The 23,675-nt window shown below is 49.1% G+C and overlaps 1 protein-coding gene across 6 annotated transcripts in view; it reads left to right on the top strand.

The window, feature by feature from the left end:
- ARSG (arylsulfatase G) overlaps positions 1-23,675 on the top strand; it is a 106,120-nt gene that overhangs the window by 36,952 nt on the left and 45,493 nt on the right. For all 6 annotated transcript variants that reach the window (XM_072746756.1, XM_072746755.1, XM_072746758.1 and 3 more), the window contains exon 2: positions 3,158-3,944. In XM_072746756.1, coding sequence (XP_072602857.1) covers positions 3,724-3,944 — 221 coding nt within the window. In that variant the 5' untranslated portion in view covers positions 3,158-3,723. The remainder of the gene's footprint in view (positions 1-3,157; positions 3,945-23,675) is intronic.

Raw genomic sequence — 23,675 nt, 5'->3', positions numbered from 1 at the left:
AAAGTTGGGAAGATAACCTCAGTTGAGGCACTGAGCATAAAGTCTCAGCCTGCGTCTTTTACAGACTTTTCCAGCAGCTTCACTGAGGTGTAATGGACAAATAACACTTGGGTGTGTTTACTGTGTTTAGTGTGATGCTTTGATGTACATCGACAGAATGAAATGGTGTCCACAATGTCATCAGCACGTGCATCACCTCACCCAGTTACACGTGTTTTAAATTTTTTGTGGTGAGGACATTTAACATCCACTCTCTCAGCAAATTCAAGCGTGCAACATGGTATCATTAACTGTAGTCCCCATGCCGTACCTTAGATTCCCCCCAAATTGCTCATCCTGCATCCCTGAAGGTCTGTGCTCTTTGACCAACATTACCCAACTTATCCCTCCACCCTCACCCCAGCTGCTGGCAACCACCACTCTCCCCTTTGCTTCAATGTGCTTGTTTTTTTCCGATTCCACATATAAGTGAGATCGTGCACTATTGGTCTTTCCATGCCTGGCTTATTTCACTCATCATAAGGTCTTCCAGGTTTACCCAGGTTGTTGCAAATGGCAACCACTTTCTTTTCCACGAGTCTTCTTTTTAAAGGCAAAATACAATTCCACTGTGTAGATATTGTATATGCAGCACTTTTTTTCTTTTTTAAAAAATTTTAATTTTATTTAATATCAATTACTTAACAGTATGTTATTAGTTTCAGAGGTAGAGTTCAGTAATTCATCAGTTGCATAGAACCCAGTGTTCCTTCTATCACATGCCCACCTTAATGCCCGTCACCCAGTTACCCCGTCCCCCTACCCCTCTCCCCTACAGCAACCTGTAGTTTGTTTCCTAGGGTTAAGAGTCTCTCATGGTTTGTCTCCCTCTCTGATTTGTCTTATTTTGTTTTATGAACCCATTCATGGACACCTAGATTGCTCCCATACGTTGGCGATTGTGAATAATGCTGCAGTAAACACAAGGGGTGGATATCTCTTCATGGTACTGATTTCATTTCTCTGGGTAGATACCCAGAAGTGGAATTGCTGGATCATATGGTCAGTCTATTTTTAATTTGTTGAGGAACCGCCATCCTGTTTTTCATAATATCAGCTTGGATCTTAATCAAAGTCCGCGGCTTCGGGTCCGTTCTTTGAATATCTGGTTTGCCTTTTCACTGTAGTTAAAAAAAATAAATGGGGAAAGATTAAATATCTCCCTGGAGATATGGGCACGAAGGATAATGCAATGGTGTACTGGCTAAATTAGCTTATTTCCATTCAGTGAAAATTTTAAGTATTAATGATTCTCTTTGAAAATCCTCAAAGGAATGTTTTATCATGGAACCGTTAAGAAAAACAATCTGTTTATGTTCCCACCTTCATTTTAGCTTTTTTCTTAAGTGAATTTTTTCCCCCTGAAGTCCTTCGTGTTGGGTCATTCCAAAATGGATTATTGACGAAGAATGAGGCCGCTCTAGTGTTCCAAGCTAAGTAGCTTTAAGAAGAAAAGCCTCCAATGATTGTTGCTCATGGTCGGAAGCCAGTAGAATGAAGCTGGGAATCAACCAGCAGGTCAACAAGTGTTTGTTGGGTGCCCTCCTTGTGCAAGGGCTCTTTCTTCTTCTAGAAAGGGAGAAGTCTTTGGGGCCTCAAGATCAACAAATACTGGTTGAATCTAATTGAGTTTGAAAGAATAACTCTCCTCTTGGAAAACAGAGGAATTTGCATTTCTGAACAATTGATTCATTGGCCTCCAGATGACCATGACTGTTTACTTGAACTCTCTTTTATTTTGATTAAGTATGTATCTGCCCATCCTTTTGAGTTTATCTGGGTCTTACAGAATTTACATGCCTCCAACCACCCCCATCCACTTGGGTTGGCAGTTGAGTTGACTGGCTGGCTCTGTCAGTTGTGTGTTCCTTCCTCAAGGGCAGGGATACACAACTTTGAATCATGTCTATCATAATCCCAGCCCTAGTAGCATCTTTATGCATTACAAATTGGTTCTCCTCTAATCCTCTTAATGGCTTGGGCGTCCAACGGGTTTTCCTTTGGTCCAGAATTTCAAGTCTATGCCTCCTTACTGACCCTGTAAATTTAGGGCTTTCAAGTGAAGTAGGGATTATATGGTTTTCTTCTGTGGTTCCCATTTGCAACCCGCTGTTGAAAAGCCTTACCTTCAATTCCTGTTTTTCAAAACTCAACTGATTTATTGCTTTCGGGCTTGTCCACTGAAGCTGCATCATCTCCAGTAGGTTAAGCATCTCCAGTTAGGTTAGTTTTCTTCTTGGACAAGAATCATGATGTTTTTATTTCCAAGCCTCCTGGTACTCAAAGTGTGATTTAAGGGCTAGTAATATAGGCCTCACCTGGGAGGTGAGGGTAGTTAAAACTACCCCAGCCTTGCCTATTGAATGTGTATTTGATAAGACCTGTAGCTGATTTGTATGTACATCCAAGTGTGAGAAGCCCTAGTTGAGCATGTCTTTAGACTTTATTAAAAATTACATTGTTGAGATATAAAGGGCCAATTTCCATTAACATTTTTTGGAAATGGGTTTTTCTGACATTTATTGTGAAAAATTTCAAACAGATAGCAAAGTCAAAAGTTCTACCATAAAGTACCCATATATCCTCCACCTAGATTATACCATTGATTTTCTTTACGTTTCTTTTTTTCTCAAATTAATTTCCATCAATAATTTTATACAGAAATATTAATTGACAGCATGACTGTTAGAATCATGTCTTGGTAACAAAGGTCTCAATCTTTCTTCTAGAATTTTCAATGGATTTGATAAGGTCACAATTCGTTTGGGGATGTCTTGTGAATCAGAGAAGCCTGGTGGTGTGGGAGTGGGGGTGGGAACCGGGATTTTGCCGAGTTGGATGCTGGCCCTTGCCCCTTCCAGGGCACGAGGTCTCAGTGTCCTCACCCATATAGTGAGCGGGTTGAGAGACCTCATCCCTACTGGCGCTCCCAAACCTGTGATTATAGGCCCATTGCAAATATTATTATCATCACGATTCCTCAGGTGGAGAAACTGATGCGCCAGCTACATATTTAACTAAGAAGGAAAACATCTGTTGGCATGGGAAAGAGATTATTTCCTAAGCTACTGAGTAAAACACAGCTGCACTGGCAGTTTCAACTCTGTTTTCTTGTCAGTTTCTGTTCTTTCAGGAAACCTTACAGAAACATGAAGCCCTCAACCATCTGGAGCTGAGAAACTCATTCGAGGCTGACTGCGGCTTCTAGAACGTCCAGGTGTTCTGCAGATGTGAGAACTTAATCCCGCACTCTCCAGCTGGAGTCCGGAACAGATGCGCCACTCGTGCTCCAGCCCTAACATCCCTGAGCACAGAAGGGTTGTTCACGAAGTGGCCAAAGAGCAGTTGTTGCCACTGTTGTCTGATGCCTGCACACCGCCGGCCTCTCTCTCGGAGCTGCAGTGGGGCAACCACATTCGAGGTTGCAAGTGTCCTGACTCTCCTGAATTAGGATTCCAGGTGGGGGCCTCATTTCTGTAGCCCGACCATCCCTACAGGCACCACCACCAACACGACGACCACCACTTGCAAACTCCACCACTTCTTGCATCTTCTTGCAAACTCCACCACTGCTCTCCAGGGACACCCTCCTGCCCTGAAAGGGAAACAGGGGGAAGCTCTTGGAAAAATCTTTAGCTGTGGCCCATCGTCACTCCAGACAGTTATTACCCTCCCCTTCTCACCATGGGCTGGCTTTTTCTGAAGGTTCTGTTCCTGGGGGTGACTTTCTTGGGATGCCTTTATCCCCTTGTGGATTTTTGCCCCGGTGGGGAAACAAGAGGCCAGAAGCCGAATTTCGTGATCATTTTGGCAGATGACATGGGGTGGGGTGACCTGGGAGCAAACTGGGACACAGAAACGAAGGACACCGCCAACCTTGATAAGATGGCTGCAGAAGGAATGAGGTGAGTCTTGAGGATGCCAAGCCAGCATCTCTGTGGGTGTCTGGCTCCCTGCGGGACGGGGCAGCGGAAAGCACTTAAAGACCAATTGATGGGTTCGTGCTGATTTAGTTAATTGATTAATTCGGTTTGAAACTAGTACAGCATCTTGAAGAAATCCATCCATTCATCCATCTGATAACATTAGGGATGTGTGTGTGTGTGCTAGGAGCTGGGAATACGGAGGTGAACAAGATCCCTCGGGTACTTAACATCTGTGGGAGGGGATGAGTTAAAAGGAAAGTAGGGACTACAACTGAGCACATGAGCCCGCATCAGGGATTTTTGGGAATCTGCAAGGTAGGCCGTGGAACCCAGCCTGGGGCCAATTCAGGGGAGCAGGTGACCTTTGAAGATCCACTGAGTCAGCGAGGCCCACAAAGGTAAGAGGACTTGTCTGAGCCGATGGGACTTACTGCTCCATGGAAGGGCACACCATCCAGGGAAGGGCCTGTGCATCCGAGCGGGTCTGGAGTTCATAAGCCCCCTTCCCGCTCGGAAAGAGAACACGTATGAGCCTGCTGGGTAGAACACGTTTAGCCTGCTGGGTAGGCCTCTCAGGCTGACGCCAGTCCAGCTGCTGGTCTAGCTCAGATTCCCACCTGCGCTGTGTCCTGTGCCTCCGTCCAGTGGGGTGGGGATCGGTCCGGCTAGCTGGTTGGGACACCACGTGGGGCATCACCGCAGTACTTCAGCCACTTGTAGCCTCCAGCCTGGGGCTTCCCTGGTGATAGAGTCTCGGGGTCCCTGCATCTGGTCTCACCCACTCGAGTCCGTCCTCCTCACCTTGGCCAAACTGAAGGTTCTAGAACACTCCTCCGTTCCAATCTTTCAGTGGCATTTTGTGGCCCTAGGGATGCAAACCAAGCTCTGGACAGCAGCTTCCAAGACCAGCCCCTCCTCCACATTGGTTCTCAACCTGTGTCCCCACCCCCACCCCCCGACCCTCTTGTTGCCTCTGTCTGGCTCTCCCCTATGGGCCTCCGTCTTCCAGGGGCGCTTTCTACTTCCTCTGCTGCATCAGTTTCTTCCTTCCTTCCTTCCTTCCTTCCTTCCTTCCTTCCTTCCTTCCTTCCTTCCTTTCTTTCCTTTTCTCTTTCTTTCTTAAAGATTTTCTTTATTTATTCATGAGAGACGCAGAGAGAGGCTGAGACATAGGCAGAGGGAGAAGCAGACTCCCCATGGGGAGCCTGTGTGGGACCTGATCCCAGGACCCCAGGATCACACCCTGAGCCAAAGGCAGATGCTCTGAGCCACTGAGCCCCCCAGGCGTCCCTGCTTGGTCAGTTCCTACTCACCACCTGGGGCCCTAGTGCCTCTTGAGGTCCCTGGGAAAGCTTCTGGGGATGCTGCCCGGGTTCCCTGCTGGAGTTCTCTGCCAACCCCCTTGCTACTTTTCATGGTGATTGTGTAACCACCTCACCCCCTGTGTCAGGTTGGATAGGATGCTCCCCACCCCCCAATTCATGCCCACCTGGAACCTCAGAATATGACCTCGTTTGGAAACAGGGACTTGTTTCCTGTTTTTAGTATTTAGTTATGGATTTTTTTGAAGATTTATGTATTTATTTGAGACAGAGCACAAGTGGGGGGTGGGGGAGAGAGAAACAGACTCTTAAGTCTTAAGTCTTAATTAAGCAGGGAACCCGATGCAGGGCTCCATCCCAGGACCTCAGGATCATGACCTGAACCAAAGGCAGACACTTCATCAACTGAGCCACCCAGGTGCCCCTTAGTTATGGATCTTAATGATACCACCCTCCATGGAGAGTGGGTCCTAAATCCAATGACCACTGTGCCCATATAAGAAGAGGGAAGGATGCAGAGAGATACCCAGAGGAGGTGACCTAAGGCAGAGGCAGGGAACGCAGTGATGTGTCCGCAGGCCGAGAATGCCAGGGATCTCTGGCAACCGCAAGACGCCAGGAGAGAGGCGTGGGACAGATTCTCTCTCTGAGCCTCCAGAAGGAACCAAGCCTACTGACATCTTGATTTCAGACCTCCAGCCTCCAGACCCTTGGGAAAATGACATTTCTGTCATTTGAAGCCTCTAGTGCTAATTTGCTCTGGCAGCCACAGGAAAATCATACAACTCCCTTCTGGCCCTGGTCTTCAGGAGGAAAAATGCCTGGTCTCTTCTTCCCCTCTTGTATTCCTAGCACAGAGCATTGTGCCTGGCGCCCAGTAGGCAGTTGATAAGTCACTGTTTATCAGTGAATGGGCTTTAGGTCAAGATACCTTGACATGTCACCCCCAATTTTGCATGTTGGATTCCCACCCCCTTCCCCGGGAGAGATTTAATCCATTGCATTTTACTAAATCCTCAAAGGGAACAGGATTGCCAAATGCTTAAGAACTTCTGCTTTTAGTGTCAAGTGGGTTCGTGGGGGAAGTATCTGGCCCATTATTTAAACCGAGATTTCTGGGGCCTGGACCTTCCCCTTACGGCTGTCCCCACCCTCTCATCCTGTGCAGAAACAGCACCTCGTATGCAGATGCAAGCACCGTTTGGTGGGCTCTCCCATTTCTTCCTCCCTTTATGAAAATATTCTCTCCATTTGAGCCTGTGACAGGGGCCAGGCGGCTGGCCCTCTGGCCCCATGTCGGCAGCGGCTCTTCTCTCTGTGCTTTGTTGACAGGAAAGCAGGCTTCCTGTGAGGCCACGGGTTGATTCATCGCTGGCTTCTCCCCCTGCCTACTCACGGCCAGTGGGGAACCATGACTTTCAGACGAGAACTGGTTGCCAAACAGGGTCTCTGGGTGACTTGAGAAAGTGTCTTTGTTTTTTTTATTGTCTCTTTTTTATTAGGGTATTGTTTCCTAAGACTCTCACAACAAATGACTATAAACTGTGCAGCTTAAAGCAACTCACATTAATCCTCTCACAGGTCAGGAGGCTAGAAGTCCTGAATCAAGATGTCGGCAGGGTTGGAAACTTCTGGAAGCTCCGAGGCAGAATCGGTGCCCTGCCCCTCTTGCTTCTGGTGGCTGCAGGCGGTCCTTGGCCTCCCTGGGCCTGTGGATGCATCACTCTGTTGTCTGCCTCCACTCTTCCATGGGGCTCACCCTGTGTGTGCGTGTCTAAATCCCCTTCTTCTCATAAGGCTGCCGTCACTGGCTTTCGGGCCCATCCTAATCCACTATGACCTCATCGCAACTTGATTACATCTGCAAAGTCCTATTTCCAAATGAGGTCATATTCCCAGGTTCTGGGTTGACGTGAAATTTGGGGGGAGATGCTAGCCAACCCAGAACAATTAGCTGTCCCGCATATGTCTTTAGCCCTGCTCCTGACATCATCTACAATGTGGCAGGTGCTTGATGAACGATTGTTGCTTTGAAGACTAAATATCCTGCTTAAGAAGTTGGTCTCAGGTTCAAATCCCAGCTCTACTACTTTCCATCTATGTGACTCTGGACAAGCTACATCATTCCTTGGGGAGAGTGGTAGCACCCCTCTCATAGGATGTTGTGGGGATTAGATTAAGTCATCCATGCAGGCAATTAGCACAGAGCCTGGCTCATGATAGACACAAATATATGTGAGCTATGGTTATTTTTGGTATTGGTCTTAGAAATAATATCTACATCAACATTTGAATTGTTGATGTGAATTGGCTACTCTGCATAATGAAAGATTTAAACGGTAAATCGTGGAAGGAGGAGTGGGTTCCAGAGACAAATCCCTGTTAATCTGGATGTGGACCATCCACACTGAGCCAACATCTGTATTTGAATCAAATGTGACAGTTGTGATAATAGCTAACCCGTCCTGTGCCTATGTGAGGTTCCAGGCTCTGGGCATCACTCTGGTTAATTCTGGCCGCCACCCGATGTTTCTCTTCTTTCAGAAGAGATGAGGTGAGGAAGTCAAGATCAAGCCATTTGTCCTCTTGGGATCTGCTTGAGTCTGTTCAGTGCTAGACCAAGTCCCCAAGGCAACACTTAAGTGTCTCCATAACATTTCTTGCCAGCACACACCATTAATGTGGATTTTTCTTCTTCCCCATTTGGGTATGGTAGATGCGATTTACCAAATTTATGAATGGAATGGGCCCCATTCACAACATGACCCGGATGTCATTGTTGCAGAACAAAAGGATTCCCTGGGGAAAGAAAGGCAGAGCTGTTAGTGCCTCAATTTTGGTTTCTTTACAGACCTCTTAACTTCCATTTATGTAGCGGTGAAGGAGGGATCGTGGACTGAAACCCCGCAATCTTGAGGGTTATGACAGAGCTATGTCATTTATGGTAGCTCAGGCCTAAGAGCATCCTCATCATGTTATCACACAGGGGTAAACTGAGGCCAGAGAGAAGTGAAGTATTTTTACTACTCTGGTTGCTTTCCAGCAGGTGGGGGCAGGTTATCTAGTTTGCACTTGTCAGTAGGTTCACCCGACAACCTGACTTTCGCCCTTGACCTGGTGGGCTGGGCGTTTTGTCACTGTCCTGTGCAAATCTGAGCTGAGAGGTACTGTTGAACATTTGAAAGTTTAAGAATAATAAGATAATCCAAAGAAAATAAAAATGTCAGAATTCAGGTGAAAAGGCTAGGTATTTAGTTATCAGCTAAAACTTAAACCACTTGGAGGGTCTCCCAGGCTGGCTCAGAAGGGAGTTGACAGGACACTGTAGGCACATTCACTTGTGCAAATTGACTTGCAAGTACGTTACCTTTGCACCTTGATTTCTTTCCATCCTGTTCCGCCCCTTCTCAGTCCCCAGTCTAATCTGAGTCAAGTCAATGCTGCTGCTGAGTAGAGGCAGTGACTTAGTTAGGAATCAAAGATCGATATTCACCCCTGGAAGGTCAGAGGCTCCCAGGGGCTTGAGTCTGTTTCTAGAAAGGGCCTCCGTGAAGAATGAATTGATCTGTCAAATCACTCAAACACCTTCTGTGATTTCTGTTCTCAGCATTGGCTTTTGGCAAACGTTCATTCATCCTGTTACCTCTCAGAGTTTTCTCAGCTGTCCCACTGCCTCCGGGGTTTTGCAATGATCCCAAGGAAGCTGGGAACCAGGCTGCCATTCATAACTGCAGGGGATGGTAATGAGGTCTTCCTGAGAGCTAGGGTAGAAAGAACATTCTGAGTGAGGCTTATCTTGATAAGGGAAAGTTTCCCTCCCCACCATGCAGTCCCCTTCCAGCTTTATCTCCATCCGCTGGTACAGTGATTCACTTGATCTTAGCCAAAAGGCTGAGAAGCGATTGGTACAGTGATTCAGACTTAGGGTTGAGGGAGAAAGCCTCTTGGCCTGTGATCTTCACTGCTGACTTCGAGAAATCTGCTCAGCATCCCAGGACAGGCGATTTTATCTCTTGGCCCTTAGGTCAGTAGGTCCAATGGACATAAAATCATGCAATGCCCACCTACCAACCAGGCCAAGGTGAAGCGTACATGAAAGGTTCTGTAGGATTTAGCCACGTGGTTCTGTGTAATAGAATGGGGACCTGCAGGAATGCAATCATCTAGATAACACCTAATCTTCGAGAAAAGGAGCTGAGATATTAGCCAATGAGGCCTTGGTGCCAGTCTGGTTCACAAGTGCAAGTTCAAAATTGCCTGTCTGACGGCTATTGTGCATTTCTGTGAAGTCTCCCAACAAGAGTCATTTGACAAGGAATCTCTGCTAAGACACCATCATAGGACAAATGCTGGAAGATCCGAGCCAGCTGTGCCCTAAGAGGCTTCCAGCCAGGTGGCAAATAAGACAAAAGAAGCAGCTTTTATTTTTATGTATGTATTTATTTTTGCAGATTTATTTATTCATTTGAAAGAGAATGAGGGATGCCTGGGTGGCTCAGTGGTTGAGCGTCTGCCTTTGGCTCAGGTCATGATCCCAGGGTCCTGGGATCGAGTCCTGCATTGGGCTCACCATAGGGAGCCTGCTTCTCCCTCTGCCTGTATCTCTGCCTCTCTTTCTGTGTCTCTCATGAGTAAATAAATAATAAGCAAAATCTTAGAGAGAGATTGAGTACAGGGAAAGGGGCAGAGGAAGAGGGAGAGAGAGTCTCAAGCAGACTGTGCTAAACACAGAGCCTGATGTGGGGCCTGATCCCATGACCCCAAGATCACAACCCTGAGATCATGACTTGAGCCAAGACTAAGAGTCAGACACCCAAGTGACTGTATCACCCAGGAACCCCAAGACATGCAGCCTTTAGCATGCAGAAGGGAGATGTGCTGTATGAGCAGGAACCCTGTACCTCCTGCCCCAGGGCTTTAATAACCTGGATAGAATGGAACTGAATTTGAAGCCTCTGGGATAGAATTAGCACATTACTTATCCCTTGGTCACAGTCAAGAATGAGAAAGGTCCATGCTGGGCTTCTTGCCTTTTGATGAGAGAACCCAGAGCAAGAAGCATGTTGAAGACAGCCCTATGGGGCTGCAGGAAGAGAAAGTCCATTTCTCCCGAGGGAAGCCAAGAGGTACTTACTTGATAAAGGACCTCACTGTTGAGACCTTAAAGAGGAATAGGAATTAGCCAGAATAAGGGGGAGGAAACCATGTTACAGTAAGAGGGAAAAACTTGAGCAAAGACCCAAAAATGCCCTTTCACTGGACACATATTCCTGGAGGTTCCCCCAGGCACTCACCCAGGTGCTGGGAATGTATCCCAATCCAAACAATAAGAAGCCCTTACTTTCCAGGGTGACCATTCCAGTGGTTGAGTGTGACTGGGACGGAGGTGGAAGTGAGGCTGGGCCAATGGACCTGGCCTCTGGTGAACGGCCTTGTGTGCATGCTCAAGTGTTTGGACTTGGTCCTGGAGGCAGTGGGGGCCTTGAGGAGTGAAGTCATCGGCCTGCATTTGAGATGGATTGCTCCAGCTTACCAGGGGTGGCCCATGCTGGCAGCTGGGAGGGCAGTGGGCAGATTGCAGGAGCCTCCAGGATAGTGTATGGCTCAGGGTTGTGGCAGTGGGGAGGTGTCCAATCTAGGAGGTACTGGGATGCCTGTATGTGCACGTGTGCGTGCTTCTTGTCCTGTGCCTAGTGTGTGTCCTTCCTGGAGTGTGAATGTACTCATATCCACAATGAGAATGTGGAAGGGGAAGCGGGAAATTGCCAAGGATCATACCAAGCTCAGCTGCCATAATCTTTTTTTTTTTTTTTTAAAGAACAGAGTATGAGTGGATGGAGGGAAGGATGGATGGATGGATGGATGGATGGATGGATGGATGGAAAGATGGAAGGATGGATGGATTAAAGAAAGGATGGATGGATGGATGAAAGATTAGATGGATGGATGAATGAAAGACTGGATGGAAGGAAGTATGGATGGGTGAAAGGATGGATGGAGGAGTAAAAAAAAAAACCACATCAAGTTTGCTCTTTGCTGCCACACTTGCATGTAGTTTACAAAGGGCTTGCCTATCAGTGCCCTCAATGACCCCACCTGACAACTTTCTGAGCGTGAACTTGGCGGTCTTCCCATTTCACAGAAGGCAACACGGAGGCCATGCTGTGCTCGGTGAGTCCCACCAAAGTGTTTCTCCAGCTCTCACCTCCCACTTCATCCCTCTACATGCAAAGGCCACAGCAAATACTTTTTAAAACCTGTTTCCGCCTCCAAGACTTTAAATTATGAATGGAGCAAAGATAGCCTTTATTCCAGGCACACAGCAATTTAGAGAGTTACCACGGAAAGCCTCATCATCTATTTTAAATGCCTCCTAAATGAAGACTGGACACGCTCAACCTCGCAACATTATGTCCCTCCAGGGCTTTCGGGGCAGCGTTTCCAGCACTGACGTTTTCCAATCCTAATGCACGTAATTTATGCGATGGCAAGTTGCTTTGGTTTCTGTCTGGCTGTGTCTTCATTTGCGCCGATTTTCCTGTTAACAGGCTGCTGTAATGTCTGGCTCTGTCTTTCCAGCTTGCCTTCACAGTGTATTTTCAGACTTTAATTAGGACCCCTGTTGGTGAACTGGCCTGAGCCTGCCCAGATAGATTTGGGGGAAAACAAAAGCTTTCCAAATAGCAAGACCATTTTATCGCTTATTAATTAGTCTCTGCCAAACAGAGACAGAGGCTGGGAGAGAGGAAAGGTGATGGGCAGGTCAGTTTACTGGGCCACCTGGGGTGTTGTGAGTTTTTTTTGGGGGGGGGGGAAGGTAGCAAGAGTATGGTCAGGGCTCTCCAAAGACCTTGCAATAAAGGAGAGAAGATTGTTTCCGAGCGTTAAGCTGTGTGAGCTTTAACCCAAGGTGGGGAAAGAATTGAACCCTAAAAAGCATCAGCGTGAGTGATTTTGTGCAAAATGGACGAATGTATGTTTTCCAATCAAATGACCCCTTCAAGTTTTGTTTGCTCGCTCACCGGATGTTGCTGGGGTGGTTCCATGCCAGCAAGGCACACCGCTGGGGGCTGCGCTTGGATCTCTAACCCTGTCCTCGTAGGACCCACCGTCTGGGGAGGACTGGAGGTTACATGTGTTGGAGGAATGCACTAACACTGTTCCCCCGAGGGTGGTGGTGTGTGTTCCAGGGGAGCCCACAGCCAGGCTAGTCATTAAAGACAGGCAAGCAGGGACAGCGTCTAGGCAATGGGAGTACTGGTCAGCTCGGGCTAGTGTAACAAATACGATAGAATGAGTAGCTTAAACAGTAGGAATTGACCAGAAAAAAAAAAAAACAGTAGGAATTGTTTTTCATACTTCTGGAGGCTAGGAAGTCCAAGATCAGGGTGCCAGTGGGGTCCAGTTCTGCTGAGGACCCTCCTCCTGGCCGCAGATGGCCACCTTCTCTCACTGTGTCTCACATGGAGGAGAGAGGGAGAGTGGAAGAGAGACCTCTGGTCTCTTCCTCTTGTCAGAAGAACACTAATCCTATCATAGGGATCCCACCCTCCTGACCTCATCTAAACCCGATTACCTCCCAAAGCTCCTACCTGCAAATGCCATCATATTGGAGGTTAGGGCTTCTATGCAAACATTGGGTCCGTAGTGTCGGGGAAGACAACTGTGCATCCCAGACCCACTGACAAGCCTCAGTCCACAGAGGACAGAATTTCCCTAAGCTTAGTGGACTGAAGAGTTTTTCTGTGGCCCATTAGAATTCTCGTAGCATTGATTACCTCCACACTCACCAAGGCAAACTTTGGATTCTGATTTCCGCTGTAATTCATGCACAAGAAGAGAACCTGTTGACTGCTCTGACACTTTGGTTTCTGCACCCATCCCTGGAAGCTAGTTGGGAGACGGGCATTCTGGTGTCTCTCTCAGGCTCATATGGGTTGTGTGGATGTGAGTCAGGCCCTTGGGGCTGGCACCACCAAGGGTGAGTCTCGGGACCTCCCTAGCCCAAGACTAGCCACTTACCCAAGGCAATTCCCTCTGGGTTTACCTTACCAACCTCTGGGTTGGCCTAGTTCCAGCCACCTTCTCTCAGATGTGAACAGAGTAGAAGGAGCATGGGATTTTGGCTGGGCAGGCCTGCGTTCACGTTCTAGCTCTGTCATTTCCCCAATACGGGGGCCTACAGTCTTGCCTGTGGCACAGTGCGTGGGCAGGACAAGCTGCATCTGTACCCGTGCCAACTCTGTGGTCTCGGGAAAGCTGCTTGAGCTCTATCTGCCTCACCTCCCTTACCTGTAAGATGGGAATCCTCGTGATTTGAAATCATATATGCAATATGATTGGGGTGGGAGTCACTTGACAAATGACAGCTATTTTTACTCTGATAAGACAGACAAAGGTAATGCCTATTTATACCTTAGGTCTCCGCTTCCGTGTAGCTTCTTTTGAGAAGCACTTGCTTCCTCAACACGCGTGTATGTGCGCCTTGTAGAGCCCAGGAACACCCCGTGCTTCCTGTCCTCAGAGCTCTCTCACACATTGGGATCCTCCACCACCCTTATTGAGCTTTGGGCAACATGAGGGCAGGGCTTGACAGTGTCCACTGTTGTATTCTGGGCTCCTATCCTATTGCACGCACACCGTCATAGCCAGGACTGATTCTAAGTGGCAGCAGCCCAGCTCAGCCAGCCTAAGCACAAAAGAGGCGAAGCTTTCGTTCATAAACTAAACTCTGCAGAGACCCCATCTTGTGTCTGGGCTTTTGGGCCGGTTGCTTAGTCTTTCAGGTTCCTCCATATGATGGGAGAGGTGGCCCTTGCCCTACATCCTCAGAGCTTGCGGTTCAAAGGGAACGAGAGAGCTATTCCTCACTGTCCGGTTCAGAAAATTCCAGATTGAAGGACACCTGGGTGGCTCAGTGGTTGAGGTCTGCCTTTAGCTTAGGGCATGATCCTGGGGTCCTGGGATCGAGTCCGCATCAGGCTCCCAGGGAGCCTGCTACTCCCTCTGCCTATGCCTCTGCCTCTCTCTCTGTCTCTCATGAATAAATAAAATCTTAAAAAAAAAAAAAAAAAGAAAGAAAGAAAAGAAAATCCCAGGTTGGATTCTGAATAGCCCTGCCTGGGTCACAGGCTGTGGGCCCCATCCTTGAGGATGAGAGGTTGTGCTACTCGGCTTAGCCCACGGCAGAGTCTCATGCCCATGCTGGGGCGGGTGGGTGGGGGGTAGGACGCAGGCGTCAGCCTAAGAGTCCTGTGGAAGGGGTGGGTGGGGAAGATGCCCGCCTGGTCCAGCCCAGATATTGTCAGGTGAATGTCTACCTTCAGACAGGAAAGGCTGCCAGGAAGTTTCATGTGCTCTAGAAGCCAAAGTCCAGACTCATCATTGGGGGGGTTGGCTGGAGGATGGGGAGGGGGGCGGGAGGAAACACAGTGATGATGCTCACTGGTGAAGGACAGGTAGGAATTTGGAAGGACAAGAGGAAGAGGCAGACTTTCTGGGCTGAGGTGTCACAGAGTCGAGGTGTTGGAGAGGTGTGTGTGGGACACGTGGGAGGGAGGGGGGGGCAAGGGCTGCCAGCTGCTCCGGGAACAGGAGTCCTGTTGGGCTGAGCTCCTGGGCTATGTAGGGTGGAGGGGTAGGGTCCTGGAGCTTCTGTGACAAAGTAGGACAAACAGAGTGGCTTAAAACAACAGCCGTCTCTCCTCTCACGCTTCTGGAAGGCTGGAAGTGAGAACTCAAGATGTTGGCAGAGCCATGCTTTCCCTGAAGTTCTAGGGTGGTTTCCTTCCTCGCCTCTTCCAACTCCTGAAGAGGAGTTCTTCAGCTCGTGGCCGTGTCACTCCATCCTTTGTCATCATATGACCACCTTCCCCCTGTGTGTCTCTGTCTTCTCTTGGCATTCTGTCTCTCTCCTCTTCTTATCAGGACACCAGTCAGAAGAGGTTGAGGACTCACCCCAATCCAGCATGACCTCACCTTGACTATTACATCCCCAATGACTCTATTTCCAAATAAGGTCCCATTCGCGGGTCCGGGGTGGGGAGGCTTAGAACTTCAACCTGTCTTTTTAGGGGACACAGTTCAGCCCACATTAGGCAGCAGTGACTCAGGAGGTTGAAGAGGTAGGTTGAGCCAGAGCATGGAGGGCCATGATGGCCACACAGAAGGGAGTCACTGAAGACTTGAGGTCTGGGGATGGCCTGACCCACTGGTGTGCATGCTAGCAGGGGCTGGAGGAGTGAGCCTGGCATCTCAGAAGGTCACCGAAGTGATCTGGGTGAGGGACAACGGCTGTATAGCTGCCGGGCGACATTGTTTGGAGTGGGAGGAGCTGAAAGAGGTGAGAAGTGGCGGAAGGACTTGAAGATAGTATCTCAGTCTCCAGCCAGGTTTACTGGGAGGGATGTGGACATGGGGTCTTGGAGGGAGGATGCTGAGCTTGGTCCTGTGCACACTGAGGCTGAGGTGACATGTGACGACATACCTGTGGCAGTGAATGTGATGCCTGGGTAGTATGAACAGCAGCCGGGGGCCCCGCCTCCCCCACACCCCGCCCATTGGTGCCCAGTGCACTGCTCTCCTATACACCTAGAATGTTCTCTCTCCCCCCCCATTTAGCGAGTCCTGACACCGATTACCTTGACTACTGTGAATTTTTAAATCCAGGTAGAGAACCTGGAACTCTGCTAGATGCTTTGTGCACATCATCCCATTGAATCCCTCAAATAAGCTGGTGAAGTAGGGGTGTTATGCTCATATTGCAGAGGTAGATACTGAGGCCTAGAGTTAGTTACCTGTCTTATCTCACACTAGAGGGAGTGGAGGCTGGGATTTCACACAGAGCTGTTTGTCTACATGTTTATCATTCCTATCACTCTGCCTCCCATAGCTCTTGCTTTAAATTTCTCTGACGAGGCTCATCTTGTCTTCTTATCCACATGTCCTAACACTTCTAAAGTTGAGCTACTCAATGGAAAGGCTGTGGTTCCTACCACTAGCTCCCCCAGCAAGCCCTGATGTGGTTGGCTGACCTCCACTGAGGCTCCTGGCAGTTGGAGGTGACCAGCCGGGTGCCCTACCCCAAGGGCCTCTCCTATGTTGTGCTCTCAGAGGATTGCTTTCCCTGGAATTGTACAGGACACACACACCGTTGGGGTAAGACTGCCCTGGGGCCTCCAGTTGCCTGGGGCCTCATCTGGCTGTCTCTAGGGCTGAGAGGAACCCGATCTTGGAAATCCTGTGGCCCATTTGGCCCTTTCTGTGTGCTCCAGCTCCTGGGCTGGACAGCTCTGATGGAGGGGTTCTAGACCACCATAATGACTTTGGATTTACTCAGATTGTAGTGAGAACTTATTAGAGGGCTTCCAGCCGGAAATTAATGTTAGCTGATAAACAGTTTTTGAGATTACTTTGGCTGCCCCTTGGAAAATAGGGGGAAGGGGAACTGGGAGCAGGAATGGAAGTGGGGAGCAGGGTTGCCACATACAGCTGGGCAGATTGTGCACTGCTCAACGCCGGACAACAGCATGAATGGCATCCCCGGCAATTATACAACATGATGGCCCTGGGGAGACAATATAGACTATGGTGCTTGTCTTGGTGCAAGATGGTAGAAGCTGGGACTAGGATGTTAGCAGGTAGGCGGAGAGAAATGGATAGATTCTAGATCTCTTTGGCAGTAGAGTCCTATTAAGAATGTGCTGATGGTTTGGCTGTGGAGGAGGAAGAAAAGAGAAGAATCAAGATGACTCCTTTGGACTGAGTAATCGAGTGAGAGGTGGTACCATTTGCTGAGATGGGGAAGACGGGAAGGGGAGGAACAGGTGTGCAGGGACAAATCTAAAGCAGAACCAGATAAACTTGCAGAGACTGGCAGAGAAAACAACCATGGGCCGCATGGGAGCAACGTCTGGGGCCCAAGACAGTGGGCCTTTCTCTTCTTGCTCTGGGAAGCCCAGTGGGCCAAGGGACGGCTGGGGTCTGAGACAGAACGGGTAGTAGTGGGCAGGGCCGTACTATGGGCGTGTGACCTGTGCAGCCACACGGGGCCCCGTGCTTTAGGAGGGCCCTGCTCTTGGCTTAAAGCCCTGTTGTTCTCTTGCACAGGGCCGGGCAAATTGCAGTAAAGAGATGACACCAACAGGCCTGGGCCAGCCCGCACGGAGCTTACAGAACATGTAGATTCAACCCAGGGTGAATCCCGGCGCAAGAGATGCTCACACATGCTGTGTATGTAAAGTGCCTGGGTTGATAAGCGTTAGCTGGGAGTGATAAGAATTATTACAAGGGACATTTAGGAGTGTGAGCTGGGAGGGGTCATGGGCCTCAACCTGGGGAGGCAGAGACGGATGTTTGTCTTGGGAGCAACAATGTGCTCTGCAAGGTGGAACCTGGTTTGGAATTCGAAGAGTGGGAGCTGCCTGCCGGCTGCCTGCACCAGCCAGGACTCCTGTGTCCCCAGGATGTCTGGCAGGCGGGGATGCTTTGGAGAAGCCCCCGCCTGGGAAATGGGTGCGTAGCGATTGAGGGAGGGAAACAGTGTGTCTTCCAGCCCCGGGGGACTGAGGGCCCAGAAGAAATGTCAGCAGGGGTGGGAAGCCAGCGCCCCTGGGCTCCCTGAGGCCTGGAGGGAGGCCTCGCCCCACACCTGTTACCCAGCGGTGCATGCCGGGGCACCCACCTTCCCTACCCTCGTTCAGTCAGATGGAGGCACCCACAGCCTGCTTCCAAGAGTGGCTGCAGGCCCAAGCCTGCGCTTCTGGAACTTCATGGTGCCATGCCACTGCTCCCGGATCATGGCCCCTCGTTGGCATTTGTGGCCTTGAAAGATGGCCTGAGGGAGCTAACCCACCTTCTGGGTGAGTTCTGTGGGGTGGAGGCTGTGGGAACCAGCAGGTGTGGGCTGACGATGGGTGGCTGGCCCCGAGGAAGCCCCATGGAGAACTCTTCTTTCCAGAAACATGAATTCCCAGAACCCTGGCCTGCTCCAGAGACCCCAGAGGTGCTGAGTGTGGCCTCTTAGTTCCAGGCAGGACTCCAATGAGACCAGATGATCAGGTGCCTGGTTTTTCTCTTGAAGGCTTTTTGGGATTGGAGGCTCTCGGGCCAACCCTGAATTAATCAAACCAGTGTTTTATCGTGTTATTTCAAGAAGCTCTTCTGACTCCCGGTTAGCAATTCTCTCATTTCACAGCCAGCTGCATTTTGGAGATGTGTGTGTGTGTGTGTGTGTGTGTGTGCGCGTGACCCCCACCAGTCTTTGGATGAAGTCTCAAAGCTTCTTCTTATGCCAGCACCCTGCTCCCCCTCCCTTACCTGGAGTCTGAGGGACTGGGCATGTTTCCTCTCTGCTTAAAATCCTCACTCTATCTCTTGGAGGGGGTCTCCTCCAGACAGGCTGTGCAGTGGGTACCCCCAGCCCCTCCCCTTCGGCTTTCCAGACACACTCTGGACTTCCTAGTGGAAGCAGTGTGGTTAAGTGGCACCCACATGGGATTTGGAATCGGATGGGCCTGAGTTTAAACGCTGCCATGGAAACCTGGCTGTGCTGGGTAACGCTGGGGGCCGGCGTGGAGCGCAATGCCTGGGTACAGACCTTGGCTCCTCCGTGCGCGGCAGTGTGTTGTGCTGCCTCAGTCTCCCCATCTATAGTGGGAGTGCTGACCGCAGCACATCCTAGGGCTGCCGTGTTAGATGAGTTGACACCCGTAACACGGTGCTGCATAAGGGATCACAACCATTCGTGGTGAAGCAGAAATGACCTAGAAAGGCTTTTGTGCAGAAACTAAACTGTAAGGTCGCTGTTCCTTTACTTCCTGAGCAGCTGTCACAGATCTGCCCCTGCTTGCTGTCTACTCATTATTTTGGGGTTAAATTAGATGAATTGGTACATCACCACCTGAGTTATAAATGAGCATTTTCTCATCTTGAGGACTGCAGACCCGACACCCAGCTTTGTGGGCCTTTTCTCCTACCTGAGAGTCTCTTCTGGCATTTGTCTCTGAATCCGTAAGCCTCAGATTGCTTGTTTTTTTTTTTTTTTTTCATTGAAGTGACATTCTTATGACATAAAACTAACCACTTTAAAGCAGACGACTCTGTGACATTCAGTACGTTTATTGTTTTTTAAGATTTTATTTATTTATTCATGAGGGACACAGAGAGAGAGGCAGAGTTACAGGCAGAGGGAGAAGCAGGCTCCATGCAGGGAGCCTGATTTGGGACTCGATCCCAGGACCCCGGGATCATCACCTGAGTCGAAGGCAGATGCTTAACCACTGAGCCACCCAGGCACCTCTAGAACATTTAGAATGTGGTACGGCTACTGCCTCTATGCAGTTTCAAAATATTTTCATCATCCCAAAAGGAAACCCCATCCCCACCTACGAAGCAGAGTCTCCATTCCCCACCCTGCCTCCAGCCTGTTTTCCGTCTCTGTGGATTTTACCAATCTGGGGCATCCGTATAAGTGAAATTGTACAGTATGTGGCCTTTTGTGACCGGCGCCTTCCACTCGTGTCATGTTTTCAAGGTTCACCCATGTCGTAGCAGGTGTCAGTGGTTGGTTCCTTTTCGTGGGTGAATACCGTTCCAGCGTGTGGATGTGGCGCATATTGTTGGTCCACACCCCCGCTGAGAGCCAGCTGGGCCACGGCCACCGTCCCGCCACGGCCGGTAGGAGTGCGCAGGATCTGTCCGAGTACCTGCCCTCACTTCTCCTGGGGAATCCAGTCCTGGTGGTGGAATCACTGGGTCACCTGGCCATCGGTCTGCCAGATTTTTAAAGTTTGCCTTATGATCTCTAGGCTCTAGTGTAGTATATTGAGAGAGAGAGAGAGAGAGAGAGAGAGAAAGGGAGAGGAACAAGGGAAGAGGAAACCACGGCGTTGCCAACACACCTTGCAGTCCTGACTGCCCTCCAGGGCCATGACCCCTGCAGATGCCAAGGTCATGGTGAAAGGCAGGGTGTCCAGGGCCCTCCCTGCTGGCTGTCACCGGGCTAGGGGTAGCTGCGTCATAGGGCGTCTGGGAGGGGCGTGAAAACATGACAGACTTCCAGGGCTTTCCTTAGGCAAGTTGGCCCTGGTGGCTGGAGAGAGGCCGTAGGTGGGGTCCCTTCTAAGCACTGTGTTTTAACCCCCTCTGTCCCAAGTCTTCTGCCAGAATTGTGTGCTCAGAGAAACAGGGATTTGCATGCCTTCCTTCCCCCACTTTCTTGTCCCAGGCTGGCTTCTATGAGGGCATAGAAAAAAAAAAAATGTCTCCAAGTCGGTCTAAGCACCCCAAGCAAGCATGGCCCTGGGTGGGCTGCCCGGGCAAGTGACAGTCTCAGTTGAGAGCTGCTGTCAAGTAGTTTGGGGCCACCACCGTCCAGGGGTTATGGCAGAGACCAGAGGCCCGAATGGAGGTGGCAGGTGGCGAGCCCGCCAGGCTCTGTGGTATGTGGGAAGGGAGTATTTAAACATGCACTGCTCTCTCTGACCTCACCCGTTGCTCTCACACAGGTCCCTGATGTCCTATCTCATGACCCTTCACATCATGACTCTAATGCTTGCAACCCCCATGAAACCTCCAAAACTTGTGGTGAACCTGTTCAGGGAAACTCTGCTCCTCTGCACACCGCACCCCCCCCCCCCTTCCAATCACACTTCCCAGTAATGGTTATTTTGAGGTTTGGTTGCATGTTCCATGAAGTTGCTGGGAAGACACCTCCCCTTCCCTCCCCGCTCCATCCTCTCCCCTCCCCTACCCCCTGTATTTTAGGAGCTGGAGATAAGCAGCCAGCAACGTAGGCAAAGCCCTCCTCACAGGGAGCTTGCATGGAGGAAGGATGACTCAAAACGAAAGGATGCAAAAATAAACCAGATGATTGGGGTTGGGGTCAGTGCTACCAAGTAGGCCCCAGGGTGCCTGATTAGAGCACAGCAGAGGCCCCCTTGCAGGGAAAGGGGGGAGGAAAGGCCATGCAAAGATGAGGGAGAGCGTGCCAGGCCGAGGCTGACCTTGGGAAGGAGCTGGCACTTTGCAGACCCAACAGAAGACTGTGTGCTGGGGCCCGCGGAGGGAAGGAAGGGGAGGCCCATAAGATGGGCTGTGCGGGACCGGGTGTTTAGAGAGTGGACCAGGCAATCATCTCAGGGTATTAAGCAGTGGTCATAAGGGCACTTTAAAGCCCCCCTGGTGGGGATCCCTAGGTGGCTCAGCGGTTTAGCACCTGCCTTCAGCCCAAGGCATGATCCTGGAGACCCAGGATCAAGTTCCACATCGGGCTCCCTGCATGGAGCCTGCTTCTCCCTCTGCCTGTGTCTCTGCCTCTCTCTCTGTGTGCCTCTCATGGGTAAATGAATAAAATATTAAAAAAAAAGAAAATGAAAAGAATAGTCAAATAAACACCACTATACTCAACCGTTAATACCATTCTGCCATTTTTGTTTGTCCTTGTTCTATCTATAAATAAGGTGGTGGTGTTTTTCCTGAGCCATGTGAAGAGTGCAGCTGTGCTCTTTTATTATAAACACTATAGCATGAATCTCTTAAGAATAAAAACATTCATAGTGTAATAACTTCCTTAGTGTAATAAAAATGTATTCTTTTAAAAAAAAGATTTTATTTATTTATTCATGAGAGACACAGAGAGAGAGAGAGGGGAGACACAGGCAGAGGGAGAAGCAGGCTCCCTGTGGGGAGCCTGATGTGGGACTTGATCCCAGGACCCCGGGATCGCACCCTGAGCCAAAGGCAGATGCTCAACCACTGAGCCATCCAGGTGCCCCTAAAAATACATTCTTAATGTAATAAAAAATGTGGTATACATAGACCACAGGAGACTATTCAGCTGTAAAAAAAGAAGGAAATCCTGCCATTTGTGACAACATGGATAGACCTTGTGGACATGATCTTAGGTAAAAGTAGAAAGACAGGGCAGCCCAGGTGGCTCAGCGGTTTAGTGCCTGCCTTCAGCCCAGGGCCTGATCCTGGAGACTGGGGATCAAGTCCCACATCAGGCTCCCTGCATGGAGCCTGCTTCTCCCTCTGCCTGTGTCTCTGCCTCTCTCTCTCTGTGTCTCTCATGAATAAATAAATAAAATCTTAAAAAAAAAAAAAAGAAGGAGAAAGACAAATATTATATGATTTCATGTGTATGTGGAATCTAAAAAAGCCAAACTCACAGATGCAGAGAACAGATTGGCAGGTGCCGGGGGTGTGGGTGGGGGAGACAGGTGCAGGGGGTTAAAAGGTACAAACTCCCAGTCATGAGATAAGTAGGTTCTAGGCATGTAGTACACAGCATGGTGACTCTGGTTAACAATACTGTATTGTATGTTTGAAAGTTGCTAAGAGACTAGATCTTATAATCCTCATCACAAGAAAAAAAAAATCATAGCTATGGGAAGTGATGGCCATTCACCAAACTTACTGTGGCGATCACTTCCCAGTATATACATGTGACAAATCATTATGTTGTACACCTTCAGTGGATACAATGTTATATGCCAATGCAACTGGAAGAAAAAGAAAGAACAAAAACATTCTTCTACATGGTCATAATCAAGAAAATGGACAGCGATCCCCTGATGTCATCTTACATCCAGCCCACACTAAATTTCCCCGATTAGCCCTCAAATGTGCTGTAAGTATATTTGAACTGGGATCCAGCCAAGGATCATGTATCACATTTGGTTTGTCTCTTTAATGTCCTGTAGTATAGAATATCCCCCTCTATCTCATTTTTCCCTTGGATATTGACTTTTTGAAGAACTGCACCAGTTGTAGAATGTCATAGAATGTGCAGAATGGTTTGCTAGAATATTTCCTTGTGGTGTCATTTAATTTGTTCTTCTATTAGTTACATTTCCTATAACCTGGACATTGGGTCCAGAGGTCTGATTAGATTCAGTTTAAATATTCTTTTTTTTAAATTTTTATTTATTTATGATAGTCACAGAGAGAGAGAGAGAGAGGCAGAGACACAGGCAGAGGGAGAAGCAGGCTCCATGCACCAGGAGCCCGACGTGGGATTCGATCCCGGGTCTCCAGGTTTGCGCCCTGGGCCAAAGACAGGCGCCAAACCGCTGCGCCACCCAGGGATCCCCTTTTTATTTTTTTATTTTTTATTTTTATTTTTATTTTTATTTTTTGTTTTGTTTTTGTTTTTGTTTTAGTTTAAATATTCTTGACAAGAATCCTTGATGAGGGCAGCCCGGGTGGCTCAGCAGTTAGGGCTGCCTTCAGCCCAGGGCGTGATCCTGGAGTCCTGGGATCGAGTCCCACATTGGGCTCCTGCATGGAGCCTGCTTCTCCCTCTGCCTGTGTCTCTGCCTCTCTCTCTCTCTCTCTCATATGAATAAATAAATAAAATATTTTTTAAAATCTTAAAAAAAAAGAA

Source organism: Vulpes vulpes, chromosome 2 (assembly GCF_048418805.1).
Source record: "Vulpes vulpes isolate BD-2025 chromosome 2, VulVul3, whole genome shotgun sequence".
Taxonomy (NCBI): Eukaryota; Metazoa; Chordata; class Mammalia; order Carnivora; family Canidae; genus Vulpes; species Vulpes vulpes.
Note: the sequence above shows the minus strand (reverse complement) of the source record. Positions and strands in the feature narration are given on the sequence as shown.